This window comes from Lates calcarifer, linkage group LG9, assembly GCF_001640805.2.
Source record: "Lates calcarifer isolate ASB-BC8 linkage group LG9, TLL_Latcal_v3, whole genome shotgun sequence".
Taxonomy (NCBI): domain Eukaryota; kingdom Metazoa; phylum Chordata; class Actinopteri; family Centropomidae; genus Lates; species Lates calcarifer.
Genome location: NC_066841.1, coordinates 17,372,437 through 17,384,116, shown reverse-complemented (window position 1 = coordinate 17,384,116; position 11,680 = coordinate 17,372,437). Strand labels below are relative to the sequence as shown.

The window sequence follows — 11,680 nt, the reverse complement described above, 5'->3', positions numbered from 1 at the left end:
AGAAACCTGAATTTGTTGCAACAAATTTAAAATAAAAGCTTTTATGCTAATTATTTTCTGTGATAATATTTTTCAGAGCTCATCATCTGTGACAGCTCTTGGCTCTCCTGACTGTAACCTCTCTGTGGCAGCTTCTCACAGACTCAATCAACTCCTCTTCCCCTCCCCCCTCAAACACAAACACAAACACAAACACACACACACACACAAACACACAGAGAAATACCCCCTCCCAAAAGGGAGGATAAACTCAGTTTTAACTTGAGTTTACAAGCTTTGAGCTTTGAGCAAAAGCATTTTTTTGGCAAGTTCTGTTATTGGGTGCATATATAAATCATTTATGCTTAAACAAGGCTTATAATGAAGTTATTTGAACAGTGAATATCTCATCTGCCTAAAGTCAGGGCGAAGCCACTAACCAGCTGTAGGGATGGGTATCATTAGGATTTTATCTTTATCCATACAGACCCCTATCAGTCCAGCTCAGACTGTTACTGGTTTAAGAGAGTGAAGTTTATAGCAATTTGCAAAATTTGGAGATTAGTGACAAACTAACCAGTTAGGACTACATACAGACAAGCTTTCATTTTAGCTGTTAGTAACAGTTTGCCATGAGCTTAACCAGCGTGCTGTGCTTCGTGTTAAACATGTCATGAGACTGTGGACAACGTTTGAGCCAGCTTTGACATCTGCAGATATGAGTTTCTGAAGAGGGGCCTGCTGAGGTTAGATGTGCTGGAATAATATCCATTTTCATATCAGAAAAAACACTGCATTAAACATTGTCTTAGCTCACTGAGCTGAGGTCAACAGGTAATATAACCAACCTGTGAGGTGGCTCACCCCCGTAAGATAAACACATAAATGATCCCTGATAGAACCGATAATTAAAGGCACATCAGTGACAGGGAATGCTATTAAAACTAAACTATAAACTGGTGACATTAACTGCAAAAGAAGATTTTTATTGATACATTTCAGGTAGAATTTAGTTTTCAATAAGGAAAATGCTGTAAGAAACCTGAATTTGTTGCAACAAATTTAAAATAAAAGCTTTTATGCTAATTATTTTCTGTGATAATATTTTTCAGAGCTCATCATCTGTGACAGCTCTTGGCTCTCCTGACTGTAACCTCCCTGTGGCAGCTTCTCACAGACTCAATCAACTCCTCTTCCCCTCCCCCCTCAAACACACACACACAGACACACACACACAGAGACCCCCTTCCAAAAACCCATCAAAGAGTAATACAATGGCTCCATCTGTAGGATAAAGTAGAGAGTCGCAACAGGAAGTTACCCCAAAATCTGAGGTTTCAAACAGGAAGTTGGGTTTCCGAACTTTGACGGGCCAGAACCGGCACACGCTTCGACCCAAACTCACAATTTTCGGAGGACTTCTTCCAAAAATTGTCAAGGAGGGGCTGACAACATTTTGAAGTGAATCTGGTCACCCGTCTAGAAACTGGACATCACACTATAAAATATGTCATTTCCTGCTATAAATAGGTGGCGCTACAACAATTGTATGAATATTGACATATGGATGTGTGCAGATAGGTACCATTAACAACCCTGTAAAGTTTGATGCAGTTTGGACAAAGTATGGCCGAAATATAGCAAAAATAAAGCAACTTCCTGTTTCGTGGCGAGTAATCGAACTTTGAGGGGCCATAACTTCCACGCCCTTCAACAAAAACTCAAAATCTGCCGCAATTTAACATCGTCTATGTCTTAAGAACATACTATTAAGTTTTGAAGTCAATGGGATAATGCGTCTAGGACTAGTTCGCGTTCAAGCGACCCCTGGAAATGGCCAAAAACACACAATTTTTTCACCTTCCGGTCAAAATAAAAATACTTTCTGTTGGGTTTAGAATATGGCTCCAAGAGACTTTTTTGGTGCGTCATGGGATGTTACATATGTGTGCAGATTTTCAGATTTTTAGGCGCAACGGGCTTGAGGGGCTGTTCCGTTTAAAAATGTAGGTGGCGCTACCGAGGGCATTTTACCACGCCCATGCTCAAGACCCCTAAATTATTAAATTTTTCGCCGTGCCTGACGCGTCTGCAAATTTTGGTAAGTTTTCACGCATGTTAAGGCCCTCAAAAAGCCGATCTAAGAGGCGGAAAAAGAAGAAAAAAAATAATAATAATAATAATTAAAGCTGCGAGCAGCGTTGAACGGGCCCTCGCACCCGGCGCCCGTCGGGGGAGCGGCGACCGCGGGACCCCGGCAACCGCGGGGTCAACGCAGGTCGCAGGGCACACGCTGGCGTAACAGTTCACACTTCCCAGATGTTAAAATTTTAAATAAAAGCTTTTACGCTAATTATTTTCTGTGATAATATTTTTCAGAGCTCATCATCTGTGACAGCTCTTGGCTCTCTTGACTGTAACCTCTCTGTGGCAGCTTCTCACAGACTCAATCAACTCCTCTTCCCCTCCCCCTCAAACACAAACACAAACACACCCACACACACACACACAAACACACAGAGAAATACCCCCTCCCAAAAGGAGATAAACTCAGTTTTAACTTGAGTTTACAAGCTTTGAGCTTTGAGCAAAAGCATTTTTTTAAGTTCTGTTATTGGGTGCATATATAAATCATTTATGCTTAAACAAGGCTTATAATGAAGTTATTTGAACAGTGAATATCTCATCTGCCTAAAGTCAGGGCGAAGCCACTAACCAGCTGTAGGGATGGGTATCATTAGGATTTTATCTTTATCCATACAGACCCCTATCAGTCCAGCTCAGACTGTTACTGGTTTAAGAGAGTGAAGTTTATAGCAATTTGCAAAATTTGGAGATTAGTGACAAACTAACCAGTTAGACTACATACAGACAAGCTTTCATTTTAGCTGTTAGTAACAGTTTGCCATGAGCTTAACCAGCGTGCTGTGCTTCCTGTTAAACATGTCATGAGACTGTGGACAACGCTGAAAATATTACTTTACTAACTACTGGCCAAACAGGCGCTTTGACAAAGAAAAGGTAAAGGCCAGCAGCTTTTACTTTTCAATGCACTTGTCGTCAACTTGAGTGGCTTATATTCAGCTGGTTCACCTCGACGCTGGAGGACCTAGTGAACTTTTCCTGTCGCCGTACACTGAGTAAGACGAAAAAATCAGCTGACCCGTGTGAAATTTCCTAACTGATCAAAACCAAACTGTAAAGACAGCATCAATCCACGCTCAGCTTTGGTCAAGGGGAGACATATGGTAAGATTACATGAATTCATGTAATCTTCTTTGAGACTACAATTTCAGACTTAACTAAGTCATTCACTAGTGTCTTGGCAGCGTTTATGGGTTCTTTAGACAGGTCTCTAACTGGTTTTCTTTCCAGGGTCATTGAAATCTTTGGCTTCCTACCTCTGCCAGGCTTGTTCTGCACAGTGTGGCTCTCCTTGAATTTCTCGGTGACGCTTCTCATTTGAGTTCTTGACGCTTGGAAATGCTGTTATAACTTTGTATATCCTTCTCCTGCTTCCTAAGCATCGACAATTCTTCAAGTCTACAGTGATTTCCTTAGTTTTTGGCATGATGCTTTCTCAAGTGACAGCTCAAATCTTAACTGAAGTTTTTATACCGCGTGTAAAGCAGCTCTTGGCTCTCCTGACTGTAACCTCTCTGTGGCAGCTTCTCACAGACTCAATCAACTCTTCTTCCCCTCCCCCCTCAAACACAAACACAAACACACACACACACACACACACACACACAGACACACACACACAGAGACCCCCTTCCAAAAACCCATCAAAGAGTAATACAATGGCTCCATCTATAGGATAAAGTAGAGAGTCGCAACAGGAAGTTACCCCAAAATCTGAGGTTTCAAACAGGAAGTTGGGTTTCCGAACTTTGACGGGCCAGAACCGGCACACGCTTCGACCAAAAACTCACAATTTTCGGAGCCAGTCTTCCAAAAAATTCCTCAAGGAGGGGCTGACAACATTTGAAGTGAATCTGGTCACCCGTCTAGAAACTGGACATCACACTATAAAATATGTCATTTCCTGCTATAAATAGGTGGCGCTACAACAATTGTATGAATATTGACATATGGATGTGTGCAGATAGGTACCATTAACAATCCTGTAAAGTTTGATGCAGTTTGGACAAAGTATGGCCGAAATATAGCAAAAATAAAGCAACTTCCTGTTTCGTGGCGAGTAATCGAACTTTGAGGGGCCATAACTTCCACGCCCTTCAACAAAAACTCAAAATCTGCCGCAATTTAACATCGTCTATGTCTTAAGAACATACTATTAAGTTTTGAAGTCAATCGGATAATGCGTCTAGGACTAGTTCGCGTTCAAGCGACCCCTGGAAATGGCCAAAAACACACAATTTTTTCACCTTCCGGTCAAAATAAAAATACTTTCTGTTGGGTTTAGAATATGGCTCCAAGAGACTTTTTGGTGCGTCATGGGATGTTACATATGTGTGCAGATTTTCAGATTTTTAGGCGCAACGGGCTTGAGGGGCTGTTCCGTTTAAAAATGTAGGTGGCGCTACCGAGGCCATTTTACCACACCCATGCTCAAGACCCCTAAATTATTAAATTTTTCGCCGTGCCTGACGCGTCTGCAAATTTTGGTAAGTTTTCACGCATGTTAAGGCCCTCAAAAAGCCGATCTAAGAGGCGGAAAAAGAAGAAAAAAAATAATAATAATAATAATTAAAGCTGCGAGCAGCGTTGAACGGGCCCTCGCACCCGGCGCCCGTCGGGGGAGCGGCGACCACAGGACCCCGGCAACCGCGGGGTCAACGCAGGTCGCAGGGCACACGCTGGCGTAACAGTTCACACTTCCGAGATGTAAAAATTTAAAATAAAAGCTTTTATGCTAATTATTTTCTGTGATAATATTTTTCAGAGCTCATCATCTGTGACAGCTCATGGCTCTCCTGACTGTAACCTCTCTGTGGCAGCTTCTCACAGACTCAATCAACTCCTCTTCCCCTCCCCCCTCAAACACAAACACAAACACACACACACACACACACACACACACACAGAGACCCCCTTCCAAAAACCCATCAAAGAGTAATACAATGGCTCCATCTATAGGATAAAGTAGAGAGTCGCAACAGGAAGTTACCCCAAAATCTGAGGTTTCAAACAGGAAGTTGGGTTTCTGAACTTTGACGGGCCAGAACCGGCACACGCTTCGACCAAAACTCACAATTTTCGGAGCCAGTCTTCCAAAAAATCCTCAAGGAGGGGCTGACAACATTTGAAGTGAATCTGGTCACCCGTCTAGAAACTGGACATCACACTATAAAATATGTCATTTCCTGCTATAAATAGGTGGCGCTACAACAATTGTATGAATATTGACATATGGATGTGTGCAGATAGGTACCATTAACAATCCTGTAAAGTTTGATGCAGTTTGGACAAAGTATGGCCGAAATATAGCAAATATAAAGCAACTTCCTGTTTCGTTGCGAGTAATCGAACTTTGAGGGGCCATAACTTCCACGCCCTTCAATGAAAAGTCCGAAACTTTTGCAATTTAACTTCGTCTATGTCTTAAGAACAAATTATCAAATTTTGAAGTCAATCGGATAATGCGTCTAGGACTAGTTCGCGTTCAAGCGACCCCTGGAAATGGCCAAAATCACACAATTTTTTCACCTTCCGGTCAAAATAAAAATACTTTCTGTTGGGTTTAGAATATGGCTCCAAGAGACTTTTTGGTGCGTCATGGGATGTTACATATGTGTGCAGATTTTCAGATTTTTAGGCGCAACGGGCTTGAGGGGCTGTTCCGTTTAAAAATGTAGGTGGCGCTACCGAGGCCATTTTGCCACACCCATGCTCAAGACCCCTAAATTCTTAAATTTTTCGCCGTGCCTGACGCGTCTGCAAATTTTCAGGAGTTTTGACGCATGTTAAGGCCTTCAAAAAGGCGATCAAAGAGGCGGAAAAAGAAGAAAAAAAATAATAATAATAATAATAATAATAAACCGAACGAAAACAAGAGGGTCCTTGCAACTCGTTGCATGGCCCCGTTGGGCCCACGCAACTCGTTGCTCGGGCCCTAATAATAATAATAATAATAATAAACAGACCGAAAACAAGAGGGTCCTTGCAACTCGTTGCATGGCCCCGTTGGGCCCACGCAACTCGTTGCTCGGGCCCTAATAATAATAATAATAATAATAATAAACAGACCGAAAACAAGAGGGTCCTTGCAACTCGTTGCATGGCCCCGTTGGGCCCACGCAACTCGTTGCTCGGGCCCTAATAATAATAAACCGAACGAAAACAAGAGGGTCCTTGCAACTCGTTGCATGGCCCCGTTGGGCCCACGCAACTCGTTGCTCGGGCCCTAAAAATAGGGACAAACAAAACAACCAGATAATTTTTCACACAGAAACCTCAAACCTGCCCTGCAAAAATGTAGGCTAAGCAGCTTTGCTGGAAGCATGCAGTAGAGACAGGACTGTGTCAGTGCTCTTGGGTGTTAAAATAGCAAACATTTGTGTTGTTGTTGTTCATTCAGCCCTTACTCATGTTATAGATGTGCTGCCAGAGGGCCTTAGTCCAGTACTGCATGTCTTCAGGCGTATGCATGGTCAGGGTGTAGGCTACATCCTCTCCTTGACTCTGTGTGCTGATGTATATACTCTGAGAATTGTCAGGATCTCTCTTGAAAGCACAGACAAGGGTATCCTAATAGAAAAAATACACACATATGCAAAGTATCAAAGTGAAAAAATGTTGTCCTAGTAACATGCCATGGCACTATAGTAAGCCAAGTGAAATATAAATAGCTTACATGTCTATTCATAAAATAATCCAACAGCTTTACCTGCAGTTCAACAGAAGCTCATAGTAAATCTGCTACTGATAAAAACATCCTTTTACACCCAGTTCCGCGTGTAATTACTTTTCTTAATGTGAATCTAATGTCTAACTTGTATGTGTGAATTTTCTGCATGTCAGTCTATGATTAAACTGCATGTTTAATGTTTATTCTTATACACAGGTATCTCTTGAAAGAGATTACTTTCACTACTGTAAGTTTAAAGTAATTAAGGTGTAAGACTGCAGTGATTGTCTTCATTTGTGTAGTGTGATGGTCATAGAGTACTTCAAATGCTTTAGGGAATCATTTAGTCTAGGGTTAAAGAACTATATATATAAATATAAATATCTATATATATAACAAGTCTAACAGTGTAACATAAATTAATCTGGTTTAAAGTGCATGAGAAAAATCTTCAGATGCTCACCATTACAATGGGCTCCCTCTCTTAGGAAATTGTTCATTAATTCACCAGTGCACTCTGGTGGCCTCAGCTTGTTATTGTAATCAACACGGACAAAACCGTAAATGATTCCATCTTTTTATTCATGAAGCTTTGCTCGTTTAGAACCAACCTTTTTGATGGGGATTACAAGTAATGGTTTGTCCTCAGACTCCAGGTCTTCTTGACTCTGATAGCAGAGAAGACTTTGCCCCCTGAGGACTCCATAGACATTTTCCTGGCAATTAAGGTCCTCTCCAAGCTGAATGAGAGCAGGGGGCAAAGTAATACAGTGAATGATAATGTGATTAAAAAAAAAACACACACATCACAAGGTGTGGCAAAATATGAAAATCTGGGCATCTTAACCTTGAGTTGACCACTTATGACTGGCTGAATCATACACAGAGGCTGAGCAACGACGCGACAGCACATATTTCCATATAGAGGCAACCAGAATGGACTGTCCTCTGGAAAACAAGAGATTAAACGTTCACTTTTGAGAGGAGAGGAGAGGAGAGGAGAAAAAATAATTGAAAGAGACAATAGAGGATAGGAGGGAGGAGGAAAGGAAAGGAGAGGAGACATGAAGGTGAGAGGAGGCGAGGTGAGGATTTATAACTCACCTGCTGCTGCTAGAGACAGATCATGTGTCTTGAAACCTTCCTGCACGTTTTCGATTCTCAGTGTTGTGTGAGCCAGCAGGTTATACTTTGGCCCCCTTCAGACAGAAAGCATTGGGCAAAATCAATGCGACTTTTTCTAAGTGAAACTCAGCCATGAAATATTCCCTTTTATTGTGTGTCTCAGGGAGAACTGTCATCCTCACAGTGTAGACAGATCAGGGGACAAAGACGGGGACACATTTCCATGTTCTGCTTCTCCTCCAGTGGAAACAGATCCACAAACAGCTGCAGACTCAAAGGCAGCACGGATCTTTTTCCCAGAGGAGCTCGCTCTCCTGGGTCCTAGAACCCCTGGGGAGAAATCCTCGACCGCACAACTGCTGTACAGTTCAACACAAAGCTGAAACTCTGGACCTACCTCATTACTGCGCAAACACACACACACACACACACACACACACACACACACACACACATACATTATACAAGGATGTATAAAATCCCTTTAAAGTTGAAATGGCCAAAACTGAGTCTCTAAAAATCTTTCAATATAGGTAACATACAATATGATGGTGTCTTCAAAACAGATGTCAGTTAAAGTCCTGTCTACTATCACCAGATCAGTGTCATAGATCTCTGTACCACACTGAAGCAGGCAGAACACAGCACAGCGATGCAGCTCTGCAAGCAAAAATAAGAGTGCAAACTGTAATTGATCCCAAAAACCTCCATATTTGTTTTTTTTTTTCCTTCCTTTAATAATATTCACTCACGGAAGTCAGGGTTTAGATAACAATTTTATACAAACTTTCATATCAAGCAAAAGGGACTTGGCATTATGATTAGATTAAAAAGGTTGTCAGTGCTAATATTTCTCCTTTGATCAATATAATCTCAGAGACATCTTGAGACATTCATATTAATCAGTTCCCTTGGCCACACTCTTCTAACTTACCTCCTTTGTTTTTGAAATACTCTGAGTCTTTCCACATGAGTGGGATTCGCAGGTCTACAGAGTATAAACCATAGTTAGGAGACATGAAAACCAGTTTCAGGTATTTCCATAAATTTGTAGCAAGCTGTTTTGTTAAAACTCACCTGATAGGGCAACCTTTCCAGTGCATGCCACTATATCTTCAGATGGCCTGCAGTCAAAGACATAGAACATCATACATACAAACAGTAGAATATGTACAGGGGACGGACAAAACAACAGCAACACTAATGCAAAACAGTACAACACTACAAATTACACCCCCAAGTAGAATAGCTTACAGTTGAACCAACTGTTATTGTCACACAGTCTCAATAAAACTTAACATTTTATGTTTGACAAAGATACAAAGTTGTGTTGTACTGGAATTCATTTAAGTGTTAAATGTAGCAAATGTAATTATAGCCTATGTGTTTAAAAGCTATCTAGTCTGACCTCTAGTGGCTGGTAACAGGTATGTCCACAAACACTTTCCTCGGACTTACTTTCTGCAATATAACCACATAAGATTCCTTTAAAATCCCTCTCCAGTCATCTATAATCAATTTACCCATGCATACAATATATCCTTGCACTCCCTCTGACCTGTGCCCCATCCTCTTTAGGATTTGAGCTTTCCTCATCCTCTGGAGTTGGCTGAGCAAGGCCAGAATGCGGGCATTGCAGGTAAGCAGGCTCTTTGAGGCCTCCAGGGCCTGCTCTCTCTGGGAACAGGCTGCCAATAGCTTACTGGCACCCTCCCGCATTCGAACTTCCCTCTCAATCTGCTTCAGCACTTCTTTGTCCTACCCAAGATTAGAGAAAAAAAAGAACATTTTAGTTATGTATTTCTGTTTAGTCATACAGATTTGACTAAACAGAAAGAGAGACAAACAGCTCAGAGTGTTTTTGGAGGATGGCACTGAGAATTATCTGCCTTCCAGGAACCAAGAGTCAAACAATCACAGCATGAGTATTCTGCACTTTTAGCCAAGCTAGCAGCATAGCCCAAGGGATGATGATCAACTGGTCCAACACTTTAGTCCACACTGAAATATTTCAACAAGTGTGTATATCTGGTCCCCAGAGGACCTTTATACTTTTTTGGAGATCCCCTGAATTTTGTTTTAGCACTACTAAAAGTTTGATATATTGTTTTTAGCAAAATGTTGTGACAACTATTGGATAGATTGCCCTGGAATTTGATACAAACACTCATGTTCCCCTCAGGATAAAACTTTTTACCTTGACCAATTATGGTTGATGATCAAATATGTGCAAAACTAAATCCAATTAGCCTCAGCTTTACTTTGTGTTAAGTGCTAATTAGCATGCTGACACACTTAACTGAGATGGCATACGTGGTAAACATACCTGTAGAACATCAACATCTTAAGTGACTGTGAGCATGTTAGCATTATTGGCATTTAGCCCAAAGTACCACTGTGTCTGTACAGTCTCCTAGAGCTGATAGGATGGCTGAAGACCCTTAGCCTAGTAATATAATGTGCCATAATGTGAGGGAATGTTATTAGTAATTCCATTTCCCAGTTGCCCAATGATATACAGTAATAAATAAGACTACCCCATGACGTCAAGTGGTAGTCACTATAATCAGCTTTGTAACTTTCAGTCACACTGTTTCTGCACTGACCCAGGCCTGTTAGGCAGAACACAGAACTCATGCGGTGACTGGGTGTTTACCACCCTGAGTTAAATTAGTCCATCACAGTAATCCCTGGATACAGTCCCACTGTCAGAGACTGATCTAATTTCAGGTGAGTTGGTTAGACCACAAAACAATAAGACAGTGTTGCCTTTTTTATGATTATACATTACTGAGTGAGTGTGAGATAAACCTCAAGTGAACCTTTTATGACTTCCAACAGTAAATTTTCATATGATGAACACAGCCTCAACATGACTGTTATATAAGATTCTTAGTCAATACCACATATTTGGACACAGGTTTACCATGCATTAACAAGTCATACAGTACATGTTAGAAGTACAGCTTTAGAGATCAGAAGGTTGTTACATAATTCAGTCATGCTATAAGCCTTGTTGGTATGTTGTGACTTTGTTGTGAACGGTTTCCAAATAATTACATATCCTATACTTCACTCAACAGATTTAGGAATATATTCTATAAGATATATTTTCATTAAATTTGAAATTAATGGTGCTGCAGGTTATTTTCTGGTTGTCATTAAATATGTTGTTTTTAGAAGAGTACTTTTTACACAGAAACACAGAGAATTCATTTAAAATAGAATCCATAATGTTAAATTAGATCCTTCTTCTGACATGTAAAATCACTTATATTTGAAAGATGTAAAGTTATATTCCAGACCTACCTTAATTCAAAGAAAACAGCATAATCATATATTTCTTTACCAAACCATAATATTTAAATTAATCAGAAATGAAAACAATCCAATCCAACAATCCAAAAATTATCTCTGTTCACTAACCTGAGTGTTATCATTCATGTTCCTTCTCTGCAGTGCCTCAGAGGTCTGCTCCAGTCTCTGTACAGTCAGCAGGCAGAGCAGTGAGTGGACTGACTAATCCTCCAGCTGACTACAAGAGTGCTATAGTGGACCTGCGGACAGGCCAGTCAGTTACTCAACAGAGAGATCAAAACAGTCTTAAGCCTCGCTACAAGAGGTTGCAGTATGAGGGATTAGAGGAGTCTCAAACCTTATTGTCTTTTATGCCCATAGCTCTATCAGATGCACCAGTGAATGCTAAAATATACAGTGACTCAGACAGATATTGCAGAACATCTACTGAAACACAGTATCAGA

The 11,680-nt window shown here is 40.9% G+C and overlaps 1 protein-coding gene across 12 annotated transcripts in view; it reads right to left on the bottom strand.

The window, feature by feature from the left end:
- Positions 1-11,659, bottom strand: part of LOC108891400 (rhotekin) — a 70,409-nt gene extending 58,750 nt beyond the window's left edge. For 3 of the 12 annotated variants that reach the window (XM_051073015.1, XM_051073014.1, XM_051073016.1), the window contains exon 1: positions 11,345-11,463. In XM_051073015.1, the coding sequence (XP_050928972.1) occupies positions 11,345-11,362 (18 nt within the window). In that variant the 5' untranslated portion in view covers positions 11,363-11,463. Of the gene's footprint in view, positions 1-6,530; positions 6,694-7,404; positions 7,534-7,640; positions 7,742-7,897; positions 7,993-8,100; positions 8,323-8,460; positions 8,579-8,852; positions 8,907-8,995; positions 9,251-11,344; positions 11,476-11,573 lie in introns of those variants that run through there. The other 9 variants (XM_051073010.1, XM_051073006.1, XM_051073007.1 and 6 more) reach the window with 9 other exon arrangements.
- Positions 11,660-11,680: the final 21 nt, after the last annotated feature.